This window comes from Diorhabda sublineata, chromosome 10 (genome assembly GCF_026230105.1).
Source record: "Diorhabda sublineata isolate icDioSubl1.1 chromosome 10, icDioSubl1.1, whole genome shotgun sequence".
Classification (NCBI taxonomy): domain Eukaryota; kingdom Metazoa; phylum Arthropoda; class Insecta; order Coleoptera; family Chrysomelidae; genus Diorhabda; species Diorhabda sublineata.
This window is the reverse complement of record NC_079483.1, coordinates 16,231,517-16,252,776: the sequence shown is the minus strand read 5'-3', so window position 1 is coordinate 16,252,776 and position 21,260 is coordinate 16,231,517. Positions and strand designations below refer to the sequence as shown.

Sequence of the window (21,260 nt, the reverse complement as noted above, 5' to 3'; positions counted from 1 at the left end):
GGATTCAAGGGATGGGAAGAAAAAACCAAGCACAGGACCGCATATAAAATCAGTCACAGAGTTCAAGTGACAATTGGAGAGGAATAAATACACAATGGAAGAGGAAGAGTTGTGTAGGATAGGAAACAAGGGGTAGAAAGGGAAGACCAAGAATGGATGAAAAGAAAATTTTTCCAAGCTTTTTGCGGTAACATCCATTTTAGAGTAGAAATGAAAGAATATGTACAGATTGATAAAATATTATAACCGTATATCATTACCGCATCTAAGTGATGCTTCCCATCATGGTTGTTGTTGCATGTACCATTCTTATCTCTATCATCCAAATAACTGGGTAAGCTGCTGCATATCTTTCCTTCGGGGTGTCTATTACCTTTCCCTATACTTCCCGAACCGCCACCGCCATTGCAAATACTGCCGCTTGACTGGGAACGCCGTCCCAACCCTTTAGCTGAATGACGGCTGACGTTCGCCCCCATATTCACGTCGTCATCCACCACCTGGAAGAAAAAAAAACAGATTAGAACATGTTATTAAGAGCGAAGTATATGTGTTATCGTCTTAATGAATGTTTGAAGCATGAAATGTATATTAAAATTTATTTTGAATATACAGAATGTCGCAGTGTAAATGATTGATTTATATACTTATAAAGTTTTTAAATTAACTAGACAAGAACCATCTTGTTATATAAATTCATGGTTATGTAAATGGGTGAGGTAAATCAACAAAATGGTTAATATTGGACAAACGAAAATGCCATACTCAGGGCATAAAAAAGTCTTTGTGAAGAAATTTACAAAATTTTGCATTCTTTAATTTACCAAATGTGGAAAAATAGAAAATTCAACCTCTACGATGTTAGTTTACTATTCATATTGGAATGTATAATATAGATTCCGATGGTAAATGAAGTGCGTAAAATGTATCAAATTACAGAATTTCTACTATTCACCTTTTAAATAAATTCGAAATTAAATATGTCGAAAATGAATGCCGTTGTTCAAAGGAGAAAACAACTACTTTCCTGGCTAATGCCTCGACGAATATTGAATTACAGCTCCTCTGAAAAGCGTGATATCAATCGACCCTTTTGTCGATATTAACATCCCCAATGGCTCACAATTACAAAAAGAGGTTGTAACCCCTGACTAGTTTCGACGTTATTACGTCTCGTTAGAGTGGTATAACAACCCTCGTTCGGGTTTGAGACCCAAACTGAAGACAACGTCAAAGAGAATCGCTATTCGGTACATGTAGTTAAACATTTTCCAGCGAACACTAAATGGCGCCATCCTCACTTCCAACTGCGAACTACTGGTCAGGTAGAAATCTAGCGGAGTCGCCGATAATATACATGTTGGTGAGAAGTATTACCATTTTTATTTTATAAGTACTAAAAGATATTTATATAAGTAGAACAATTGAATGTTTAACTTCACCTTCTACAATTATACCAGGTGATGATACCACTATACATCAGAAACAAGAAAGATAAGACTCCATCCAAGGAACGCGCTTCCATGAAAGCAAAAGCCATTTTTCTTGCCAATAGGGTCAAGGCTACTGTGTGGGATTCCAGAGGTGTAATAACTGGGTAATATTATGCTAATTTGCTGACAGGTTTCTATACTGAACACTAGCGTTTCCCGTCGCGTCTTCTCCCGCGATATTGCCAGTTCAATTTAATATTATTAGATTATTCATAACAGTTTACATAACACGAAAAGTTCAATTAAAGAACATGTATGTATGTGTGCATAATTATACGATAACGACGTGAAAAATGCGTTTGAATTTATTGGAATGTCAATCGGAAATCCGAAACAATGTATTCAATCCATTTGAACCGGCTATTGACAGTGGCACCATCTATAGAAAATCGGCGTATTTTTCGAAGCATAGAACACTCAGAAACATTCCTGGGCTCATGTACAGCTTAGCTAAAGATCATCACATGTTCACATGCAAAGTTTACGATTCTATGAAGGACATATAACTCACTGACATACTTCTTCTTTTTCTGTCAATCTTATGATATTTGACTTTTTGAAAGTTATCAATTCTCGATTATTTCTATGGTTTTTTGTATATAGATCTATATCTGTGATATATTTTTGTTTTGTTTGTATGTTTTGATAGTTGTGAAACGCTATTTAAATTTAAATTGATACGTTCGAAAGCAGTTCATTGATGTTGCAAATCTCACAATTCGAACGGGTAATTGTCGAGATAATTGAATTAAAATTGGATTGAAAATAATTGAAATTCGTTTAAAACGTGAGAAATTTATTATAAAATGGTGCCACTATCATTCCATTGAATTTCATATATTGTTGAGAATGTCTTCACTAAGTGGATGGCATTGTTCATCAATTTCTTGTCTGAGAGTCTGATTCCGATGCATCGGTGTTGGATTTATGTTTCTAAGAATGATGGGTACGCAAATTTTCGACAGATGGCTCAACTGTCAGTCTAATTGTGGGAAAATGATATTTTCCATCCTTGTTGTGCACGCAGACAGTCAAAATGGTGATTCCAGGACTCGAGGGGAGTCGAAATGTAGCCAGGACGGTGAAAGGATCGAACAAAACCATGTGACGTGATAACGAATATTATACTGTAGATGAATAAATGTATTTATAAACATTGTAGAGTAATTAATTTCATACATTGCCGTGGCAGTTCATGACGATTTGTATTGATACGAAAACAGCGAACGAATTTACACCCACTATTCTTTTTCGAAACAACCAGCCAGACAGACTCAACAACTTTGCTAAATATAATCATATGATCAAATGCATAGTTTACGATTCTATAAAGTACATACAGACAAACATTCTTCTTTATGTTTTTAAATCGTCTTGATTTTAGGTCTCTTCTGAATTGAAATTAGTTGAATTTTAAGACAAAGACTGAAAGTAGTCGAAACGACAAAATTTTTAACTGTCTTACAAGTCTACTGATTTTAATTCAGAAGAGACTTAAGATCAAGACTATATGGGAACATCAACATATCAGAAGGTCTAAGGAATAAGTAATTGAAGAAATTTCATTCTGTTTTATTTATATATAAACATTTTGTTGAACCTCATATTTTCATCACACAAAATAGAATCTATTTTTAAGTAGTCCAATAAACTAGTACATAGATAATTGTTTTTTGTAATATACATTATTGGTTGTTATTGTTAGGAACTCGTGTAGTGACGTAGATCGTGAGGCCGGTTCTGTTCGATCATGTTGATAGAATCCAAAGATTGTCGGATAAGGATTTTTATAGATTTAATTTCTAGGAAGGCCTGTTTGCGCCTGTTTATTTGCAAATAAGTCAGGGATAGACAAGTAAACGGCGTGTTTATATAAATTAGTATGTTAAGAGTTAGATGAGGGTTAGTAATAAGTCTTAGGACATAGTTTAGTGAATTTAGAGTATGTATAAGTAAAAAACATAGTGTATGAAGAATTTAAGTACGTAAGAAGATAGACCGTGTGTTCCTGATTTTGCTTGGTTGTTTTACTTTCCCTTTTCTGTACTATAAAATACAACAGCTTTCATAATATGAAATTTTTTTGAAATCATTAGCTATCCAACCAAATTTGGTACCTGAGCTTTAGCTAAAATAACCATTGCAAGTATTATATGTGCCCATTCACCAATAGGTAAAAGGTTTTACTGTATTTATATCCCTGTCATACTCGTACACAATAGTTTATCATTCTTTTTTTCTTTTCTAAACATGTGGTACATTTTTTATAGTAAAATCTTCTGGTAAGTGAATTTTTTTACTATTAAACTATAATGACTAAAATTTCTTTTGAAGGAATTAATATGATTAAAACCTTTAATCTTTCGTCTCTGATGCCTTTTTTTATGAAATTCATGTTTTCTTTTTTGATCTGCAAGATCTTTTCCTGTCGTTTCTTTTTATATTTATTCAACCTTTCCTTTGGTAATAACATGTAATGAATTTAATGCGTTAGGCATGTTAGACATTATTATTGTTTTCTTTACATTTTACCCTCATTTTATAGCTGTATGCAGATGTATGAAGATTAGTCTCATCTTTCAACTTTCTGCTTCTTCTTCGTTGAACGCTATAAATATTTATGAGCCTCAACAAATAATAAGTTCTGTTCAATCACAATATCCAATGGATTGAAATATTGAATATTACTTAAAGTTTGAAGCATTCATGAGAAGAAAGACTTTTCATGACAATTTCGATTCTACCATTCTTCTTTCTTTTCTTTATCGATTTATTAATAATTCTTTGATTATATTTGCCATTATCTGATTCAAAATACATTATGGATGTAAAAGTTCATCTTCTGATTTGGATTTTTGGCAAATAAAAAAATATTTAGAAAATTGCGACAATCCCTATTCTTTGCCTGCGCCCGTCACCGTTATTTCGAATAAATTAATTATTTTGGAATTTATTAAGTTCATTTAATCAAAAACGTTCATAAACACTCCGTACAGAATTCATAGAGGAGAAAAAGAATCCGATTAAAAAGTATTATTTCATAAGATCTTATTATGCTTTGTTAACAAACTAAATGAATGGATCAGTTTTCAGATTTGTATATACGGGGGCCTTTTTTTTCAATCTCAGATGTGCTGTAGGCGACTGCGAAGCTCTCACACTACACATTCCGCTATTGTTGACATTAAGGCGTCAGTCGGCGTTGTGCTAAAGCCACGTAAACATGCCCGCCATTATTGATGCTACCGCATAGGGTGAATTGTGATTCGTTTTCTACAGGCTGAAGGCCATGGTGCTGCAGAAATCCATCGGAGAATCGTGTGTACAGGGAAAACTTCATGAGTGATGGTGTTGTGGGTAAATGGTGTCGAAATTTTAAAGATGGCCGTAATGATGTGTATTATGAAGGGGGCCAAGGATGCAAATCAGTCGTTTCAGAGGACCTGGTTCAAGAATGGTTGAAGAAAACCGCTCAAGGTCTGTTCATTGGTGGCAACTTTCTATGAAGAGGGTTTTGAAAAGCTTGTCCACAGATATGACAATTGTCTCAATCTCTTCGGTGATTATGTCAAAAAGTAACTAATCTTTTGGTATTAAAATTATTGTTTTATATGAACTTGTCTTTTATTTATAGCCTATCGGAGATTGAAAAAAACCGGCCCTCGTAACACAGTTTTAATAATTTTAATTGTCCAAAGTCTACAATTGCATATGAATAAATATTATGAGATCCACAGCTATCTCGTTAGATTCGTCTAATGTAATAATACTAGATCAAATTAAATTTCATAAATGGAAACCGACAGTGATATTATGCATAAATTGCTGTTTTTGAACATGCATGTGAATTACAAAGGAAGGAGAAATGTTATAAATCAAATACCAGACTTGCTAGTAGGAAAATGAGTTTCATCTTGATGTTAGATTATAATATACATGTATATTTACGGTGTGTATGCAAAATTAAATCTATTTGTCGAGACAGAAATTCCTTATCAGCACATTCATTTCAGTAAAAAAAAACTATTACATAGTAAAGTTTTTATGACGAAATTGTTTGTAAAAAAAAATAATTGTGACTTGATACATCTAAAAGCTATAAGAATACATATTAAAAGGTAATCCAACAATAATGATTGATAGGGAATAATACAGCCGCAGCTGTAGCTGTACTTATTTACAAGAAGGAATTTATTGTACTCTCCAAAAGCTGTTTGGTTCCTTGAGGGACTTTTTCGCTTTTATTATTTTCTGTTCTTAATTTGTCATGCAGTGGTAGGCGGGCCAACACAAAACGAATTTAAGAGGATTAACATATCCTCAAAACCACTAAAAACCACAGCTGCAGAGGTAAATCTCTATCCCTATCCCATTAAGAAATAAACCATAACTCTATCTCTCTTTTTCCATAAAACACGGTGTTAATTGACACACTTTAACACTTTATTCAACATTTCTTCGTTTCGGTAATAAAGGAAACAACCATGGAGAAACACCTAGTTGTGTACGAACTAGTATAGTCCACCAAATATGTAAATGTGTTTACAATCGGGAGGATTATAAACATATTTCACCAAAACTTGTTTGTATAAGATGTGAAAACTCCTGTGTATGCTATGCAGAAGACATTATTGCTATTCGTTATAGTATGGCTGTCATGCTTAAGAAATGAACATTTCACGGACACTAATGATGCGAATATTAAATATAGACGTAATTTATCATTTGGTTGACTGCGATGCCGGTCTTCGCAGGTCGTACGGCCTCGTTTACACTCTGCTATTAAATATTTTATGTCTACTCCAGCCTAAACAGCCATCCCTCCATTACCATTTCGATTGTGTGTGTGATCGTAATATTTCAATCAACAAATTGCAGTATTACGACTTCAGGGAAACACCTCTCGCACGGTTCAAATCATACATTACCAACAGAAGTTAGCTTGTAAGGGTTGATACAACGATGTCTTCTTGCAAGCCCAAAGAGAATGAGGAGTGTCCCAAGGCTCAGTACTAGACCCTATATTGTTTCTTTTGCTTATAAACGACATCGCCAATCTAGACATTAGTGGTAAAATATATCTATTTGCAGATGACAGTTATTTTTCTTGGAACAACCCTGATCTCACACAACACTTCATAGGACCATATCAACCTTAAATCATGGTGCGATTCTAATTTTCTCTGTCTCAACGCTTCTAAAATCATATAAAAATACATTGCAGCCTTTTTTATTAAATAACACCACCATTGACGTCGTCGAAACTGTAAAATTCTTGGGGCTTGTTGTGGAGAATTCCTTGAACTGAGAGTTACATATTATCTAAAACATTAAGTTCCTTTTGAGCTGGGATCAGTTTCCATTATGCACTTATTGAGTCGCACCTCCGATATGCCCTTCCCTTCTGAGGTACATGTGTTGAGACTCAATTTGAGCGAATCTTCAAACTACAAAAGAGAACTGTTAGATATTTACTCGGACTAAACAACAGGACTCACTGCAGGGACTTCTTTAAAAGATTATCTTCCCTCTTTATTCATCTTTGAATCCGCTTCTCCAATTTCAGAAAGATCGTTGCAAGGCTATCCGCGGAGGAACGCGGACCTTTACCTATCTACTCCACGTTTAGAATTAGTTAAATTAATATTTTACAATTTTTGTTATAATTTTGTTACTCATTGTGGTAGATTGAAATTTTATTTTATTGTTTTTTATCTTCATTTAGTTATTTTCATGTTTTTTTTTCTAGTTTTTACAATCTTGTGTCTACAAATTGTAACATTTATTTGACAATAAATAAATAAAATACGAAAACGTTGTTTCTGTGTGTAAATATCTCAAGGTTTTTCTTTCCAAAGTAATTGTGTTTATTTACCTGGTGGGCATCTTCGGCGTCTGTCGGCTGCTTTCTGGGCGGCGTATAAGAATAGGAGAGACGTCGGACGAGTTTTAGAAGATCGTTGGCGTCTCCGCCAGATTCGCAGACTGCAGATGCTCCGCCGGTAGCTTTTTCCCGCTGTGCAGAATGTTCTCGTATCAAATGCCCTGAAACAAATTATAAATACGTCATTTATTTTCATAACGATAATTGGTTAGCATTTCAAAATGAAACGTAAAATAAAAACTCATTATAATAGCTATTTATGATATGTTGGGTTAAGATAAAGTAATACATAAAACGTACAAGGTTCATTTGAAAAAAATGTAAAAACACATCTTTTGACGTAAGTCATAAAAATAAAACGATAAATTTGTGAAAGTTATGGCGCCCAATAACTTGTAAATTAATTAAACAGTCTATTGAACCGAAACTATTCCTTATATGAATGGTTCAAACTGTGTCCCGTAGACCTGCGGAGTTATACGAATCATTTATTGTCTAATAAAGAATCTAGGGGGTAAGATCAAATGATCTATGTGGCCTCTTCACCTTCCTTTAAACTATTTATCCAGAAAATTCCGATCAATAAGTTTGTGTTGGAACCGAATATTGGAGTATAGATTTTTCCTATTATTTAGATTCGAAAATGTTACCATCAAGTCCGGAAGCACTGCTATACGAAGATGGTCCCAGCAACATTCGTTTTTTGGGATCATTGGATATGCTTTGTCTTAACAGAAAACGTTGTTGAAATTTTAGACAGTATCGAAGATGGAGATGCAGAAGAATTAGAATAACAACAGAATCTTATCATCGACAACTCCGATAGCTGTGAGGAAAGTGATGACACAGAAACACCAGAAGATGTATATGAAGTAGTAGAACAATTATTTCTTTGATCAAACAAGGTAAAACCAAGCTTTTTTGTTTTATCTATGACAAGGCTGCTCAACCTTTTGAAGAGTCGGGCCAAACGGTGGATTCAGTTGTATTTATTTTTTACATAATTAAGATCTCAAAAAACCTTTTTGCATACATATTTTGATCCAAAACTACTTAAAAACTGTAACGCCAGGTCAGTTTTTGCTGGAAATTCTCCTTTTTGTACCAATTTCCAGAAATCTGCAAAATCTTCTGAAGAATTTTGTGCTTTCGAAGATGATTTGTTAGTAAAAAGGTTTTTCAAAGTATCATGATTTTGCAGTTCAACAAGTTCTAATTGAATATTGGCAGGATAAGTAACTTATTACGAAAGGATTTTTAAAAATTTGTACGTTTTGTTTTTTACTCTCGAAATCTTGATAAGCATTTAATTTTAGATTGGTATGTAGAGTAATTAACAGAAACAATATTGAGATCCTCTTTCAAATGAAACTCGGTAATTTGAGATTCACAATATTGAGCTAATTCGTAATGTCAACAAGAAATGCAAGATCACTCAACCAGGATGTATTCTTCAGTAAATCAACTTCGAATGGTAAATCCCCTTTCTGCTCTAAAAATTGCGACACCTGTTCTCACAAATTGAAGAAGTGTTTCAACATGCTGCCCCTTGAAAGCCATTGCACAGCACAATACAGTTGTAACTCTCCATATTATCCGATTTCTTCTTCAAATAATAGCCTGAATTGCGTTTGTTAAGAGCTTTTGCACGTATGTAATTTATGCAGCGCACTACTGGATCCATAATGTGCGCTGCGGGATTTTTGAATTTGGCGCGTATTTTTAAACCACACTTGCGCGAGTCACAGTGTGGTCCGCGGGCTTGGGGTTGAGCAACCTGGATCTATGATTTTTAAAATGGAATAATTAGTATTTTGTTGCTAACAAATTAAATAAGTTTCATAAATAATGTCCATTTCCAATATTCCCTTTGTTTATTAAATAACCATATAAAACAAAGCCTTAATATTCGAAGTATTGCCCATCGTATTCACTGGTTTTAACCCAACGTTTAGCAAGCTCAATAAGACATTCGTAAAATCATTCTTTGGGCTTAGATGCTGAAAATGTTCGCACTCCATTCTGAACATCTTCTTTAGAGATTGCTAGATGTGATAGCAGTTCAATACCGTCAAGTACTCCGATCTGACTCCTCGTAACTTTCGCAATATGAGGTTTAGCATTGTCTTTTTGTGAATAAGATAATCCGCTTTCGGTTAATTATACCCGGTTATTTCTTCAAAAGATCCTCATATATTCGCATATGTTGCCCACTATTCAGGGTGTTCGGATCTTGACACAAAAAATTGGTGAGTGAGTGAAAATAATGCTTTAACATAAAGATATTTCTCATACGACGCTTATTTCTGAGTTATAGGCCATTTCTGGTGGACATTCCAATGGAACTCTTCTACTTATCAGGAAAAATGTTCCACAGTATGCAGTTCAGTTAAAAATGTTTGATTGTGTTTCAATACCTCTTTAGATTCATAATTCTTATAATGTCCTTCACGGTAGACATTTGTCGCTGATGGACACCTGTCAGGATATAATTTATCCGCTTGGTAAGTGACCTCTTCGACTGACCAATGTACTTCTTGTCACAATTTAAATAAGGAATTTCATATTTCAAATTTCATCGATCTTTATCCTTTTAATGGAAATTTTTTAATAGTACCTCGCAAATAAGATGTCTCTCGAATTTGTATGATAATAAAGTTTCTGATTAATGTATATTTCTTCCATTTCCTATTTCCTCCAAAATAAGATCATTTAACAATGTATGAGGGAGAAAAAAGTTTTAGACACCCAAACAACGAGACAAGAAATTACATCAATAGAAATGACAACAATTTTCTAAAATGTCGCTAATAAACATTAAGGTAGGAATGATGATATAATTTGAAAAAACTGCATTATTTGCTAATTTAAATGGGATTAAGGCATTAAGGTTATATTATGGGATTTCTTATCCATTATGCTTTGCGTTATTCATACAATCGATTCGAACTACAGAGAATAAATAATACATTCAAGTCAATTTCACATATAACGTAACTAAATATAATTAAATTTCTACTGAAGACACTGTTCACACTCAGCACTCACAATTATACTGTCTGACGCGCGTTTCGATAACCAAGTTATCGTTTTCAGAGACTGATGGTAAACTAAAACTTATTAATTTGTTTTAACAATTTATACTAAATTTCTTCCACCAATGAACCTTCTCCCGCGAAAAGAATTCAAATCTATTCTGAATTGAAACGTAATATAGCAAATATTTCTTGTTTTTCCTTTTGTTTTGAAACACGATAGTTTCACGAAAAGTTTCTTAAACCGATGATGGTTAATTAAAGTCGCATTTTTAGGTTATGTACGTGCCGTTTATATTTGGTTCCAAGAAGTTCTTTGAACGGAAAAAGTTATATCTCCTTTATATTAAAACTATAATAATTAATTAATGACACGTTCCTTAAACTATTCGGTTCAACAATCTAATTTTGTTGTGTTGAAATATTCCTTCCTGTCATCATAACTCCCGTTGATGCACTTTGTGGCAAATCCGGAGCACTACCACACGTTCTAAACACTTTATTAGCTATTTCTGTCCTGTGTTCTTACCCTTCAGCGTCTTTTGATGACTTCCAACCACTATGTTTCTTTAGTGTGATTAAGTCTCCCCCAGGTTCAAATGAAATTATAACAGACTTAATTCAAAATTAATTACCTGTATATGAGTTAGCATCTTCTACTTGCAAGAAAATTAGCTACTGTTTCGGGAACCTTATAAAACTGGTTTTTACCCACAACCTGATTGATACATTTTCCATTGTGATATGCATAAAACAGCAGCGATGCTTTTCTGGACGAAGGACTGTGTACATTCGGTAAAATTTAACATATTTTTTAGTAACTACGAGTTCAAATCTCCTGTTTAGATCGTTCTTTGTTTCCTAAAGTTTCACAATTTACAACGTTCCCGAAACTGCAATATCATCTAATTTTACGTGGCGATTTCACAAATTCGACAAGCTCCTGCAATCCCAAATACAACAACAACTTTGACCATTACATAAACTTCATTACTTAGAGAACCTAATTTGTGTACTCGTAAAAATCGCAGCTCAGACTTGTATAAAATTACAAAATATCTGCGCACACAACCGAAAACGAAAAGTATCTGCAAGCTCGCAGTAAAAAAAGTTTTAATTAAAAAATGAAAATAATGGTTTAATATCTGTTTGACGTATATGGAATAATACAAAAAAATTAGTAACAATAATACTAATATCGTTTTACATAGATTTTTATCCACTAATTTTGATAATATCCAATTTTTAATGTTGTGGCCACGTCGCAAGAAATGCCAGTCAGTACTTTTGCCTTGTTTAACGAAACATTTTGACATGGACTCTAAACAACATTGTTACATTGGGTTGGCAGTGGTCCATTGACCGAAATAATCATCTCATGATGAGCAGTTTCAACATTTCTGTTGTCCTTTTATTATTGCGATATTCATACTGTGATGTTAGACAATCAATTTTACTGCGCAATATTACGAATTGCGCAATATTATTGACCGTTTAAGGTTAATATTGAAGATTGCACAATGATTGAACAAAAGTTTGTCTGAGTTTAATTTTTATTGCACCATATTTTTCCATTGCATTGTAAGGGGGCAGTATTGCGCAATTTTTCATATCGAGGAGTGCACGCGCGCTTGCATAATGGCGGAAAAAGAGAATGAAAAAGTTAAGAAAAGAGAGTTTATCGTCGAATGTACCCAATTGTACAGAGAATTGCCATCTTTGTGGAATGTCAATAGTTAGGAATATCAGGACCGTGTCTAAATACAAAGAGATGTTTCCACGGGTAGGCAAAGATGATGTGAAGAAAAAATTCAATTCTTTGAGAACTAACTACCGGAAAGAGCTTAAGAAACATCCCCAGCCGATGAAATCCGGATCTAAAACAGACAACGTAATACCAATCTACTTTGTGGTATTATAATTGCGCAGCAGTTCGTCTATTGTGTAATTTAATTGGTACTTTGGATACTTAGCGCCTTTTAATCTTATTGTACAATAAAATATATTGTACAATATTGACTGGAGTATTGAAACAACACTTATACACTGAAGAATTCTTCTTCAAAATACGCAATTTTTAAATTATTTTGTACCTAATACCAAAAATGCACTCATTCTTAGAAAAAATACTTTTTTCTATCAATTTTTGTTCAATATTTTATATAATATTCAACATTTTGGAAAATCTTAGATGTTACTGATGGTTTTTCGTTTTGTCTTAATGATAATAATTATTCAAAAGTTCGCATGTATGCCCATCTCTAGGACTCAAATTTTCTTGTGCGCCCTTCGAACGATCTTTCGGATTCGACGCAGGTAGTGTGCGCTAGATGCACGAAATATTTTTTCTAAATATGCCTATGCCTACCCTTTCAACGGACCCTTTTTGATACATTGAGACGGTTCTCCTTACCACACAAAAATATCAGGTACAAATGTAATCTATAAATTAGAGCTATTTTATTTATTCTTATTGTAAACTAGAGTTTAATCCACAGTTTAATCTCCAGCTTTATCCTAAAATTGTACCCAGGTGCTCTAATTTGGCGATAACAAGACCGTAGTAAAAATATTATATTCGACTTGTGCGACATGTATTCAGGTATCTAAGTCTAGTCCAACTCGATCTGATTAGTAATTTTATGTCGGATGCCAGCATTACTTTTTGCAATCAATTTCACGTAAGATTTACTTCAGAATGAATTTATAAATGAGGATTTTTAAACAACCAAAAATTTAATATTCATTAATCACATCTATTTGTTGTTTGTTTGTTGTTCTGAAGACGCATAAACCTACATTAATCACATTGAAGAATAGTTTAAAAACCATGAGCTAAACAGTCTATTATGCTCTTTGCACAATTTGAGCGAATCTTCAAACTACAAAATCAAAAGATTAAAATTTCTGACTCTTCCTTCCTTATTCTAATTTGAATCCGTTTGCCTAATTCTCCAATTTCAGAAAGATCGTCTCCACTTAGGAACGACCATTACCTACCAACTCCACGTTCAGAATTAGTTGAGGGCTCAATATTTAACAATGCAAAAAAATGCACAATCACTTGCCAATTGAAATCAAATCTATATCATCTTTTCCCGCATTCCGCAATAATTTGAGGGGATATTTACTGGCAATTGCCTTCTACTCTGTAAACTACTTATAATAATACTATTTAATTCCGGACATGCTGTATAGTGGTTTAATTGTTGCTTACACTTATATACGACTTATATACTAATTATTACCTATAATTTTGTTACTTGTGTATCTTTATTTAATTGAGCATCTAATTAAATTGTTATAAAATCTTACTTTGGTAGCTTAACATCACAAAAACACATCAAATTCATTTGATGTTGATCCACTAAAACATTGAACTTTTTGTTTTTATAACTGACACAACTAAACCCGAACCTATCTAAAGTAGACCGCAGACCGGTAAACTCGATGAATGCGTATATTTACGAGGTCTGTGAATAATATTAGGAAGAATGTTTATTATAATGAATACCAAGAATGTTCACGATAAAACACTTAAAAATCGACCGAGACGCGAGGCTCGAACTGAGATGAAAGTGCATTGTGTGTTTTCGTGGGTGTGGGCGATAGTACTATTAGTTCTTGAAACGTTACACATGCAAGGTGAAAGAATGTATAGGGTGGTAAGACAAAAACCATAATGCAAAGTTGCCCTATACTGATACTATAAAACAATAATAAATTCAATAATATATCGTATTTATTCATCTACACTACATGAAACTGAATTTTTAATTATTTTGTTTCAATACATCAATTAAATAAATTAATTTCACCTTTTAGATTGTTGCAAAATTTATTGATGATTCTGTTCAAGACTAGACCTCCGTATCCTAATCCAAGGAAGGTTTTCACGTCAGATTTCCATCATAACACATCGATTTGCTTAAAATATCAATAGTAAATATCTTAAAAAGTAAAGTTTATTCCAGTGCTCCGTAAACATTTTTGTGTCAAGGTACACCTAGGAAAAGGTAAACCACAAACAAAAAAAAAAAACATTTTTAAGTAATATTAATCAACATTTATTTATAAATCATCGAAACAATATTTATTATTAATCAGTTTAAATTGTGAAACAAGTATTTTTCTATAGTTCTTCCAGTATCAATTGCAAAAGAAAATTATACAAGGAAGAATCAATATTTCATAAATACTAATACCAAATTAAGAGATGAAAAATAATGTTTACTCCCCGCATAAAATTCGGCAAACATCTAACAAACCGTCAGTCCACGTAGCCTCATCATCTCCACTATTTACCTATACAAACATCGAATCGTGAACATAAATGTATTTATATTGGCCGAAGCTTGTAGAAAGTCTGCGATAAGCAGTGGCGTGGCTTGGTGAGATTCATTTAATCCAAAAATTTCTTTAAATAAATAGAAATATGACTTTTTTTAGACCATAGGAGAATGGAGACAATGAAATTGCACAGTGTAATGAGAATAAAGACGGCTATGAATTTAATAATAAAGATTTAGATATATAAACGTGTCATGATTGAGAGTTCGTGTCTCAGGAAGGTGTAAACACTCAAAGAATTAAAGCTTCACGTCGACTAATGCGTGTATTTCGTTGGCGTAATTTAAGAAGGGTATCATACCACGACCAAGTAGTTAAGTATCTATGGCGACTTTTGGGATTGGAATATATAAGTTTTAAGAATGTCTAGATAGAATTGTGGACGTGTGTAAACTGTGAGATGGTAAATAAAAAAATACAATTTTTTAGGTTAGGTTTTGTTAGATTAAGTTAGGTTAAGCACACAATGAGAAGAAAACCAATTGAAATGATCAAAAGAATAACGCAATGGATCCCATTGTGGCCAAGGAGAAGGGACAGGCCGAGAAAAACTTGGAGAAACGAAATAGAGGAGGACATAAGAGCACTCGATATAGAAAACTGGAAAGAAAAATGCCGGAAGCGAAAAGATTGGAAAATAATATCAAAAGCAGCCAAAACAATCGACAAACTACAAAGAAAATATAAATTAGATAACGAGGAGTGTTCCATCTCACAAAAAAGGATTTAAAGCGCAAAAGGCCCACTTGGGATTGAAGGCTTGATAATGATGATGAGGCTCGTTCTAAGTGTCGTTTCAAACTTTCTGAGTGATTTTAAACAATTTCTTGTCGAACTATACATTATTTATGCGATTGTTTTCGTTTCAATACAATTTTTCTTCCAATTACAGCTGTAGAATCACTTTTTAGTAACTCTGACCTTTTTCTTTTCCTCAATGAATACTTTTATATTTGGATACAATCTAAACTTTATTCATTTCCGTCACCGGTATGATACGGAAGCCTTTCCTTGTATTATTGATACTGCACAAAGTTTCATTCATTCACAAACATGTAATGAAAGTCATCACTCAGCCACGTATTTGCCAGATTGGCTTCCTGTGACTTTTTTCTCTCTTCAAAACTCAAAAATTCGCTCTAGCGAACGCGCCACGAGTCCTTTGGATCCAAAGAAGTAATTCGCTTAAAATACTGAAGGTCATCACACCTTATAGCCAGTTGGATGAAACGTTTTCAAGCTTGTAGTTACTCGAAGGAAACCTTCTTCGAAGGCGATGAAAAAGATTTGTATTAATATTAATGCGTATACATTTTTTTTTGCTTCGTTCGCGTCAAATTTGATCACATCTATTTTTAGACTACGATATTCAAAAGAGATATGTACTACAAACAAACGAAATGTCTATTTATTCATATATTTCGAAAATTTGCTTTGATGCCAATAATCTACTTGCACTTTATTTACCGTATATTCAGAATATTGCATGTCTAGGAAGATCGATAAATGGAAATCAGAACAGGAAATCGGCAAACCAAAATCATTCACGGTATAGACGAGTGATACAGATTCTGAATTTTGATAGTAAATTCAATTGTATAAATTTACTCGGACATGAAATGGTTATTAATGAATTATAAGAGTAATTTTGCCATATACATAACGCAAGTAACTTGCATTATTCTTTTACATCCTCATTTTGTAATTAACGACCATCCAAGAAACAAAAGCTGTCCTCAGGTTATTGTATATCCAAGCCCTATCTTGGTAAAGTTTGCCGATATATAAAAGCTATTCTTGGAGGCGGGTTTGTGGGAACTACTTTACTTGCTAAGCTGTATGAAATGTACGGATTTTTTTGTCACCTACTACACTACAATATTTTTCTTCTAAATTTCCTCAGTAAGGTCTTCTTTCAACAGACAAAGCGGAATGAGCTGGTGTCTTGTCTTAGTGGTCTGTAGTGTCTTGATCCACTCAATTCGCTCTGAGGGAAGGCATGGTAGGGGAAAACAAGTCGAGGGAAGCAATCGCAGTGGTCATTTTGAGCATTACGGGAGGTTATTATAAAAGAAATTATAAACAATACGGAGTATTGTAAATCTTATCTCGTCAGACTCGTCAGAAAATAAGACGTTGCGCCATTGGGGTAAAAGACAATTCCGATGCTTTCGGCCCATTGGCGACGTTCAGCTCTATGTCGAGGTAGAAGTCTAGGTACCCTTAAAGGTCTTCTTGCCCTGAGATTTAAAGAATGTAACCTCCTTCTTATGGTATTTCTCGAAATTACTCTTCGGTAGGTATACAAAAAATAACTTCGAAGGGCTGTTACCGTTATTCTTCGGTTTCTTCGAGTGAAATCAGCCATATACTGATCTTCCCTCTCTGAAGTCACTCTTATCGAAGTTCGCGGCATATTTAAACGCCTAGCAATCTCATGATTTGAGAAACCCTCTTGGTGTAGGCGACAATTCTTGCTCCATCAAATTGAGAAATCAGATTTCCTCGCATCTTAAACAAACTTCAACGAATACTTTCTATACACACTACGTTTTTGGCTTGTTTGAGATAATTATAAAATTGTAGTGAGTATTGAATCGTCACAATTTTTAGACGGCTAATTTATTACTATTTATTATACTTTGGTCGGACAGCCTCCCGTAATTCATATTTACTGTGGCGCTGCAGTCACACCACGTAAACGCGATAAACATTCACTACCACAGCGTTTCTCAAAGTGTGCTCCGCGGAGCCCTGGGGCCATCAAAAATTCCTTAAAAAGGGGGGAAATTTTATTTAAGGTGGTTATGCCAACTGTCGCCGCCCCACAACAGCCTGATAGCGTTGTGAAGAGACGAATACAGAAGAATTACCTCAAGAAATAGTTACTGATATTGTTAATCATCTTAGAAACATGGGAAGCTCGGTAACGCAGTACTTTCCTAATTAATTGGGTACCAATCTGGAAAAGTATTTATGGGTTAAAAATCCTTTTATTATAAATGAAAAGCCTCCAACTTTATGCTTTCAAGAATACGAGAAACTTATAGAATTGACTTCCGATTCTTCACTAAAACTAAAGTTGGAGAATCAACCAGTAGCAGAGTTTTGACCTTTGGTCTTTAAAGAGGAGTATCTAGAGTTGACAGAAAAAGCTATTTTCGTCCTTTTACCATTTGTAAGCAGATACCTTTGCGAAACGGAATTTTCTTCATATATTTTCACCAAAAGCAAGTACCGAACCAGATATTAGGTTACAGCTATTTTCAACAAAGCCAAATATTAAAGAAATAAAATGAAATATGCATTTCTTGTTTCTTGTTTTTATTATTTTAATTTTTCTCCTACTTATTTTTACATTTCTTCAACTAAATACCATATGGGGCTCCGTCATGTTTGATCAGACTATGGGGCTCCGCTATCAAAAAAATTTGAGAAACTCTGCACTACCACACACTTCTCTTAATAGATTATACGTTTTAGAAGCAGTTTTCTCCAAGTTATGCATGAATTTGTTTCTCTCCTTCACTGTTTCTTTTAAGGTCATATTTTGGACTCCCCTTTACGCTTTTGCTCTGTGTGAGTTTTCACGCCCTTATACCCCGAATATCCAACAACGTTTATGAGGTCTTCACATTAACTTCAGGAATATTCTACAGTATAAGGAGGGATTATTCGAAACTTTTATAACGCCTTTATCGTATTATCGTTGGCTAATCATAACTAAGAGCAAAAAAAGGGGATGATGGATGAACTAATTACATATTAAGTTTAATATTTTTTTGTTAATCTGTCAAGAAATACGTGAGAAAATTTAGCAAACATAAATCTCTATTACAGTTGACTTAATAAACATTTTAAAGAAAATGATACTTACGATAATAGCCAACACAAACGGCACAGGGCATTACCTGAAACAAATAATAAGAATACTGTTAAAGAAGGTGACACAAATAGTTATTTATGCAACAAGTGAGTAAAGTAATACTTTTTTTCACGAATAGGACGTTTTTACCGCCAATTCCGAGTGAAAAAAAAGTTACTTTACTCAAGAGTTTCATACAAAAATGTTTCTACGTCCGTTGACTTAAAAAAATTCTACAAAACTTTTATCAATTTTTATTTTGTAATAGTAATATTAAAAATACAACTGTGAGCATTATTAATTTGAAATGAAGAAGAAGTTACATTACTATTGGTACTTGCATTGGCAACAATTAACGAGTTCAAGGAAATAACATCGTCTATAGTTGTATTAGTACAAAGATGTGGACTTCTGGAGATAGATAAGATATTGTAGTTTAATCAAAAATTTACACATTCATATCATTGTGCTTCAGTGACGTTCCAATGGTTAACCATCCCATCAAAGTGATGAATTTGTCAGTCATCAGCGGCAAATGCACTGGACGTCTGCACGTCGTAAGAGGAATAATGAGGCAAGATGAGTACAAAGAAGTATTACAAAATCGGTTGATTCCACAGCTCAGAGAATAGTTTCCATTCATGCATGATGGAGCTCCCCGCCACACTGCTCGGTCTGTCAAAGCTTTCTTGGCAGAAGAAAATATCCCTCTGTGGGATTGGCCGGATAATAGTCCCGATATGAATCCAATTGAAAATGTGTGAGAGCTAATGAAAAGAGGAGTAGCTAGGGATGTGATTACCAACAAACCCAGCTTTTAGAAAAGATTATTCATGTGTGGAATCATCATCCTCAAATACAGTCTTGCATCGATAGCATGCCACGCAGAATGAAAGTTTTAATAGCTGCTAAATGTGGCTCAACTAAATATTGAGAGTGAAAGCTGAAAAATCAGTTTGTCGTCAAATATAACACTAGGTGTGGGTTATGAATTTTAGATCAATGTTCCCATTCGAATTCAAGATAAAATGAAGGCACATAAATTCTGATGTAGTGAACATCATACCTTCAACAAAGCTAATTGTAAAAAATGTAAGATATGTAATGAATAATGTGTGTATTTGTATATGCGTATTCTTTTTTTACGGCCTGGTACCTATTTACGAGAAAATGAAATCATTGTACAATTTAGTCTTTAATAAAATCAGGATGCTCTTCCAGTAAACATTTAAAATGAGGTCCCTTATCTCAACACTTGAATAATTTTTCTTAAAACGTTTTTTACATGGACTAGAATCAATATAGTTTTCAATTTCATCAGTTGTGTCTGTGCTATATTACTACTATAGTCCATACAAAAGCAGTAATGTAAAAAAATGGGAAGAGATCACAAACCACAATAAACAACAATTAACGACACTACCTAGAAAAACAACGACATCAAAACACAAGCCAGCTGATTTCAAATCTCTAAAACGTTACGATGACTGCAGGTGTTCGACGTTTTGAACTTTGACTACAGTACCACCAATAAGAGCAGTCCACGTTAACGATTGTTCATGTCATATATATTTTGATAATAGTATCATATGAAAATGAATTTTTGAACATAATTTTCGTTCAATGCGTCACTCAAATAACTTAACTTCGCTTTGTACATTTTTAAAATGTTCATTGATGATTCTGTATTATTTGAAATTTTGAACACAATAAGGTAATTTTATGCTTTCTCGTTTTTTGGCTCTAGAAAATCGAAAAATCATCCGATTTCGATGAATTTTTTTTAAATATTCGTTTTTACCGCGGATTTGCGCAAACAATTATGGGAATATAAAAAATTAAAACTTATATTGGTTTCAGTGCTTTAAATGTTCATGAAAATGCACTCATTCACGTATATCTTTTTTCCAAATAATCAAATGAAGAAATTATACAAAAATGTTGATTTATCATGTTTTTACATTTAAAAATAATAACAATTTCTCTTAAAATTAATTTTTTAGAGCTAAAAAACGAGGGTATCACTAAAGTATAAAAATAATTCTGGTTATAACTTAAATAAACTTACAGTTCAACTATTTAAACTTCTAACCAAATTGAAATATTAAATAATGAGTACATAATTACATACTTAATAATGCATTCTATGTAAAATTTATCAGTGTGATCAGTCTGTTTCGTTATTGACGTCTGCAATAGCATTCAGCCAAACCAACTCGAACGTATCAGTAACTTCATGTTGGTTGTGGAAACGCAAAGATAAAAAGCTTGATATCAAGCCTCAAAAGTATGTATTTGTGCACAAAATATTTATTTTCATTTGGAAATTACAGTACCTATTATAATTTATTACACACAAAATTTTTCGTAGTACACGAGCTTCACTCATATCTTTTAATTTGATCAACGATTCTTAATAACTAAAAAAATTATTCATAAAGAATTTTTTTAATAAAATTATACATTTCAACCAATAATGGCCGCTCAAAACAAAAAAAGTTGGAAAGATCTTTTTTATTTGTGTTCATATGTTCAAATTCATTTCAATTGAAATTGTTACAATAATAACGGATATTCATTTTAGTTGTTTCTATTATAAAAAATCCCTTTGTGCAAAATTTATAACCGAGGTC

At 33.3% G+C, this 21,260-nt stretch overlaps 1 protein-coding gene across 2 annotated transcripts in view; it reads right to left on the bottom strand.

Moving 5' to 3' along the window:
- LOC130449497 (uncharacterized) overlaps positions 1 to 21,260 on the bottom strand; it is a 112,572-nt gene that overhangs the window by 29,938 nt on the left and 61,374 nt on the right. For both annotated transcript variants that reach the window (XM_056787350.1, XM_056787351.1), the window contains exons 9-10: positions 7,369 to 7,538; positions 261 to 500 (exon numbers count right to left, since the gene is read on the bottom strand). In XM_056787350.1, coding sequence (XP_056643328.1) covers positions 261 to 500; positions 7,369 to 7,538 — 410 coding nt within the window. The remainder of the gene's footprint in view (positions 1 to 260; positions 501 to 7,368; positions 7,539 to 21,260) is intronic.